The sequence below is a fragment of the Mauremys mutica genome, chromosome 12 (assembly GCF_020497125.1).
Source record: "Mauremys mutica isolate MM-2020 ecotype Southern chromosome 12, ASM2049712v1, whole genome shotgun sequence".
Taxonomy (NCBI): Eukaryota; Metazoa; Chordata; order Testudines; family Geoemydidae; genus Mauremys; species Mauremys mutica.
In genome coordinates, this window is record NC_059083.1 from 48,119,689 (window position 1) to 48,127,052 (window position 7,364).

At 43.4% G+C, this 7,364-nt stretch overlaps 1 protein-coding gene across 1 annotated transcript; it reads left to right on the forward strand.

Moving 5' to 3' along the window:
- Window positions 1-6,006: 6,006 nt before the first annotated feature.
- Window positions 6,007-6,944, forward strand: LOC123345448 (olfactory receptor 1020-like). The gene is given in 2 exon segments (XM_044982339.1): window positions 6,007-6,448; window positions 6,451-6,944. Coding segments are annotated over 2 exon segments (936 nt in total).
- Window positions 6,945-7,364: the final 420 nt, after the last annotated feature.

Consider the following 7,364-nt stretch of genomic DNA (forward strand, 5'->3'; position numbering starts at 1 on the left):
GAGGCAGTGACCATGAGATGGTCAAGTTCAGGATCCTGACACAAGGAAAAAAGGAAAGCAGTAGAACAGAGACCCTGGACTTCAGAAAAGCAGACTTCGACTCCCTCGGGGAACTGATGGGCAAGGTCCCCCAGGGAGAATAACATGACGGGGAAAGGAGACGAGGAAAGCTGGCTGTATTTCAAAGAAATCTTATTGAGGTTGCAGGAACAAACCATCCCGATGTGTAGAAAGAAAAGTAAATATGGCAGGCGACCAGCTTGGCTTAACAGTGAAATCCTTGCTCGTCTTAAACACAAAAGAACAGCTTACAAGAAGTGGAAGATTGGACAAATAACCAGGGAGGAGTATAAAAGTATTGTTCAGGCATGCAGGTGTGAAATCAGGAAGGCCAAATCACACTTGGAGTTGCAGCTAGCCAGAGATGTTAGGAGTAACAAGAAGGGTTTCTTTAGGTATGTTAGCAACAGGAAGAAAGTCAAGGAAAGTGTGGGCTCCTTGCTGAATGAGGGAGGGAACCTAGTGACAGAGGATGTGGAAAAAGCTAGTGTACTCAATGCTTTTTTTGCCTCTGTCTTCACAGACAAGGTCAGCTCCCAGACAGCTGCACTCTGCAGCACGGTATGGGGAGGAGGTGACCAGCTCTCTGTGGAGAAAGAAGTAGTTCGGGGCTATTTAGGAAAGCTGGACGAGCACAAGTCCATGGGGCCGGATGCGCTGCATCCGAGGGTGCTAAAGGAGTTGGCCGATGAGATTGCAGAGCCATTGGCCATTATCTTTGAAAAATCATGGCGCTCGGGCGAGGTCCCGGATGACTGGAAAAAAGCTAATGTAGTGCCCATCTTTAAAAAAGGGAAGAAGGAAGATCCAGGGAACTACAGGCCAGTCAGTCTCACCTCAGTCCCTGGAAAAATCATGGAACAGGTCCTCAAGGAATCAATCCTGAACCACTTAAAGGAGGGGAAAGTGATCAGGAACAGTCAGCATGGATTCACCAAGGGCAAGTCATGCCTGACTAACCTAATTGCCTTCTATGACGAGATAACCGGCTCTGTGGATGAGGGGAAAGCAGTGGATGTACTATTTCTGGACTTTAGCAAAGCTTTTGATACAGTCTCCCACAGTATTCTTGCCAGCAAGTTAAAGAAGTCTGGGCTGGATGAATGGACGGTAAGGTGGATAGAAAACTGGCTAGATGGTTGGGCTCAATGGGTAGTGATCAATGGTTCCATGTCTAGTTGGCAGCCGGTATCAAGTGGAGTGCCCCAAGGGTCGGTGCTGGGGCCGGTTTTGTTCAATATCTTCATTAACGATCTGGAGGATGGTGTGGACTGCACCCTTAGCAAGTTTGCAGATGACACTAAACTGGGAGGAGTAGTTGATACGCTGGAGGGTAGGGCTAGGATACAGAGGGACCTAGACAAATTAGAGGATTGGGCCAAAAGAAATATGATGAGGTTCAACAAGGACAAGTGCAGAGTCCTGCACTTAGGATGGAAGAATCCCATGCACTGCTACAGACTAGGGACCGAATGGCTGGGCAGCAGTTCTGCAGAAAAGGACCTAGGGGTTACGGTGGACGAAAAGCTGAATATGAGTCAACAGTGTGCCCTTGTTGCAAAGAAGGCTAATGGCATTTTGGGTTGTATAAGTAGGGGCATTTCCAGCAGATCGAGGGATGTGATCATTCCCCTCTACTCAGCACTGGTGAGGCCTCATTTGGAGTACTGTGTCCAGTTTTGTGCCCCACACTACAAGAAGGATGTGGATAAATTGGAGAGAGTCCAGCGGAGGGCAACAAAAATGATTAGGGGGCTGGAGCACATGACTTATGAGGAGAGGCTGAGGGAACTGGGATTGTTTAGTCTGCAGAAGAGAAGAATGAGGGGGGATTTGATAGCTGCTTTCAACTACCTGAAAGGGGGTTCCAAAGAGGATGGATCTAGACTGTTCTCAGTGGTACCAGATAACAGAACAAGGAGTAATGGTCTCAAGTTGCAGAGGGGGAGGTTTAGGTTGGATATTAGGAAACACTTTTTCACTAGTAGGGTGGTGAAGCACTGGAATGGGTTACCTAGGGAGATGGTCGAATCTCCTTCCTTAGAGGTTTTTAAGGTCAGGCTTGGCAAAGCCCTGGCTGGGATGATTTAATTGGGTTTGGTCCTGCTTTGAGCAGGGGGTTGGACTAGATGACCTCCTGAGGTCCCTTCCAACCCTGAGATTCTATGATTCTATGATTCTATGACAGTCCTGGCGTCAGTGCCATTTAAGTGTTACCTCCACCATGCTGGGTTCAGCACGGGCTGGTAACCGCAGACAGGAGGACAAACAGGTGGGAAACTGAAACAAGGAGCTTTGGGAGTGGTTGAAAATCTGAGCAGCTGGAGCTTAGGAGAGAGGGATGCAGAGTCTGTGGGGGTACAGAACCAGCTGTCTGCATAAGCTAAACCTACCTAAACTTTAGGTCAGCCAGATGCATGTCGGCTGTTGTGTTATGCTTTGATTCCTGTGGTTCAGATTAAATGATACTTAGCTTCACAAAGGCTGGTTTGGGTCACTGTGTTCACCCCAGTTACAGCTCCCTGAGAGGAAGTCTTGCAAGGGCAGATGAACCTAGTCAGGCCTGCTAAGCACACACAGCTGGTAAACAGGTGTTGCAGCCTGGAGACTGGGTCTAAAGAGTGGGAGAATTGTGGGTTTGCACCTCAGTGAGGTAAAGGCGCAAGGCCTCACATCTGCACTGAGAGATGTCAAAGGTGCAGCTAGCCTTGAACCATGATAAGGACAAGGGTAAGGGTGGATAAGTGTTGCTAGTATAGCTAGTAACCTTACATGCAATATTTGTTCTCCTGTATGCAATAATAGTACTAAGCCTTTCTATAGAGCTCTTTGGCAAAGAGTTCCAAAGGCAAAAAACAGGATGAGGTGCCTACACTATGTCCTTTTTGTGCTTTTCAAAGTCTTTCCCTTCCTTCCTAAGCGACAAAGTAAAAGCTTCAATTTTAGAATTGGGGAAACTGAGACAGAACATGGGAAGTGACATCCTGAAGACCATGAAGCTGGCCAGTGGCAAAACCAGGAATAGATTCCTGCCTATCAGAATTTCAGAGCACTGATCAATCCCCCTGGATCATACTGACTCTCAGTGAATTATCATAGCATAATTGATGTTAGGGATACAAGAGACATATAAGGTCACAGATTTGTAGATTTCAAAGCTAGAAGAGACCATTATGATCATCTAGTCTTAGCTCCTGCATAACACAGGGCAGAGAATTTCACCCAATGATTCTTGCAAACAGCCCATAACTTGTAGTTGAGCTAGAGCCTTTTAGAAAGAAACAGCCAGTCTTGATTTAAAGACTCCAAGTGATGGACTCGGAGTATCCATTACATTCCTTGGTAAGTTATTCCGATGGTTAATTACATTCACTGTTGTAGCCTTATGTTGAAATGTCCCAAATTAATATTAAGTGGTTAAAGATAAGGGCACAATAAAACCATAGAAAAAAAGCTTACTTTTCAGGTTCGAGCCTCTAGGTCACTTACAGAAAATGTACTTAGTACAGGTCCCCTAGGCAACCTTTAACTGATACAACCAAACTTTATTTTTTAAAAAAATGATTAGTTAAGCAAACAGGTGTGCAATTACCTCCTACACAATACTACAATTACACTTAGACTCGAAGATGGAATGGTTTATCAAGGGGTGATCACTGAGAACAGAGTGACAGTACCCTTTGGATGTTAATTGCAGATCTCTACAATTTAGCAAGGCTACTCCTTTTATACTCTATTATAATACTAATTAACATTAAACTTTCCTTTACCATAATTATATTTCTGCCACCTTCTTATTGGCGGTTTATATTACACATTATTTAAATTAACATCTGCTCCAATGTCCTTCCCATACGATCAAGATAGGCAGCATTTTAATAAAACATTCTCAACAATTCTCAAAAACACTGATTAAAAACCTTACTTAAACCTGTTATAACCCAAACATAACAGTAACATACCCTGGGACCTGTCCTTGCCAACTCTTACTTTCCCATACCACTCTGTCTCCAACTTATCTCTGACTTTCTCACAATAGCAACTTCATATTCCCATCTTTCTCTACACTTGAGCTAATTTAGACCCAAAATCTAACATCCACTTATTTCTGAACCTCACCACCCTATAGGCTACACTGTTAAAAAATGTAACTTATTCTAGCCTGAGCTTCCAGCCATTGGATCTTTTTCTGCCAGACTAAAAATTCCTTTTTGATCAGAAATTTCCTCCCCATTTACTTATAGACCATCATCAAGTCACCTGTTAACTTTCTCCTTGTTAAGATCAATAGACTGAGCTTCCCATCTAGTCCATCACGATGGGGCCAAAGAAGCATTGCATCTTATTATTTATGTGGATCTATATACATTTTATTATGCTCATACGGTATAAGCACTAACTTGCATTCCTTGTAACCCAATTACTTAAGTAGGGGGCTGATAGTTTGAGAGAGAGCAGATTTTTGTTCTCTGTATCTACATACTCTCATCTGCAAAACCCTGATCACTAGTTATTAGCTCAGCTGCTCATGCCTCAGCATCACAGCTTATGTTAACAGGGACACTTTTGCTGCCAGTTCAGAGGGTATGTTTTGTTTGGGGCTGGGAGCAAAGCACTCTCAATTAAGAAATGGTACTATGGCTCCTGGGTCCTTTGAAGCTAAACTGAGCCCAGGTCTGGGATCCTGAAGGGCAGTGCTAGACTCATATTTCCACGCAGGCATTTTTCTAAAAGCTTCTATCTTGTAGTTAAGCTCATATGTTGTGTTCTGACTGATTGGACTGGAGCAAAAGCACATAGTGCTATTGACGAAAATCTCATTCAGACTAAAATCTGGGGCTTAAAATTTTCCTTCAATTATTTTTCAAGCGCATATTGGGGTTTTGAGCATTTTTTTTAAATTTTCAAAAATTTCATTTTTTCACCAAAATATTTTAAATGGGGGATGCAGGGCCTCCTGGAAGTTGTAGTTTGATTCTTGTGTCTGCATTCTCCTCTGTGGCTGGCATCCTCAGTTTGACTACACCTCCCATGATGTGTCATGGTCTCCTATTTTATTAAGGGAAAACTGTGCATTATGGAGTTCCTGTTTCAGCTGTAGTATGGGAGATGTAGTCCAGATGAGGATCCCAGCCCATTGAGGAGAACGGGGACATGAGGAGCAAACTACATATCCCATGATGCACTGCAACTGCCTTTTGTGGCCAAAATCTCTCTTTTCAAGTGTTTTGCGGAAAACTAACAAATTTCCATAGAAAAAAATGTTTTTGACCAGTTCTACAATGGCGCCTTTACACCAATACAGCTGTTCAAAAAAGCAGGGGGCTTTAAATAGGTGTGGAATGAGAATCTTACCCATCTGTATTATTGCTGAAAAAATTATAAGTAGGTTACTCTGGGGTTTGCAGACGCATAACTGCATTGTTTTTTCACCATTTATAAAGTTAACCAAAAAGTACCCTTCCGTGAAGTTCTGGGGTCATGCTAATGGATGTATTTGTAGCTGTTGTAACAACTGCCATATTGCATCAGGCCAGGTGAAAAAATATGATATATTAAGGGACATATTTTCAAAGGTATTTCTGTGCCTAAAGATGCAGATAGGTGTCTAGTTGGATTTACTAATGTACTTAAACAGGTCACGGGTCAGATTTTTAAAGGTATTTAGGTGTCTAGTGGGACTTTCAAAAGGATCTAGGCACCTAACATCCATTCAAATCAATTAACTTTAGTTCTTGAGGTTCTTTTGTAAAATCCCACTAGAAGAACAAGTGAATCTTTAGGCCCTTAAAAGCTTTTGATAATCTGGCCCTAAGTAAACATTGAATACAGTTAAAAAGGGTGGCATAACAAGGGAATAGTTATAGATTTGGGGAAAGGAGATCATTCCGGTTTGATTAATCTTTCTTCCTTCCTTTCTTTCCTTCCAGAGAATACATGGCACACATGCAATGGAAGAATGAAACATCCATCACCAAGTTCATCCTTCTGGGATTTGTGAACCTGAATGAAGTTCAGATTCTGCTTTTTGTGGTGTTTCTAATGATCTATATTCTGACCGTGGCTGGGAACCTCCTCATAGTTGTGCTAGTTGTGTATGACCAGCACCTTCACACCCCCATGTACTTCTTCCTTGGGAACTTGTCTTTCCTGGAGACCTGCTACACCTCAGTCATTTCCCCCAGGTTGCTGGCTGGGTTCCTGGTAGAGGATAGGACAATCTCCTTTGGGGACTGTATCACACAGTTATTTTTCTTTGGTGCTTTGGCTTCCATAGAGTGCTTCCTCCTTGCAGTCATGGCTTATGACCGTTACGTAGCCATATGCAACCCACTCAGTTATAAGGTTATGATGAACTTCAGGGTCTGCCTTCTGTTGGTATCTGCCTCGGGATAACTGGATTCTCAGCCTCGGCTTTAGTAGTTGGGATGGTGCCCCAGCTAAACTTCTGCGGCCCCAATGAAATTAATAATTTCTTCTGTGACATGGCAGAATTGCTCAAATTATCCTGCGCAAAAAGCCCCCTGGCGGAAATGATCATTCTGGTCTGTTGCTCCCTGGTAACCCTAGTCCCTTTCCTCTTCATAATTGTGTCTTATGTTCTTATCCTCTCAGCCATCCTGCGAATTGCCTTCTCCACTGGGAGGCAGAAGGCCTTTTCCACCTGTGCCTCTCACCTGCTGGTTGTGAGTCTGTATTACGGCACCATCATAATCATATACATGGCACCATCAGCGGACCTGTCCCCAGGCTTCCATAAAACTCTGTCACTTATGTACACGGTCGCCACCCCAATGTTCAACCCCATCATCTACAGTCTGAGGAACCAAGAGGTGAAGGGGGCCTTCAGGAAAGTCATGATGCAGAATTTAGGCATGATTTAAACTGTGATTTTCAGATTGGCCTCAGGAAGTTTAGCACCTAAGTCCCATTGGCAGATCAGTGCCTAATTTCTTTAGACCACCTTGAATAACCTAGCCCAGATCTCAACAGAATTATGACGATTGCCTACAATCTTAACTGGATTTATTAATGATCTCTTTGACTGGGTCTTTCTTCTTCTCCAGCGTCACTCAGGATTTCACAATACTTGGTCTGAAAAAATTCCTGTGAAGTTAGAGGCAGGAAGTTTGAGAAGGGACTTATATCATGGCCCTTATTGTCCAGCTGGGTTTGAAGTGTCTTTGCATGGTTGCAAAATGAAATGTGGACACTAAATTTTGGTGCCTTAGATGTTTCTAAGATCTTTGATTTCCCTTGTGGTCTTTCCTCCATGCATACAACAACAGCTCCTCCCCCCAGCT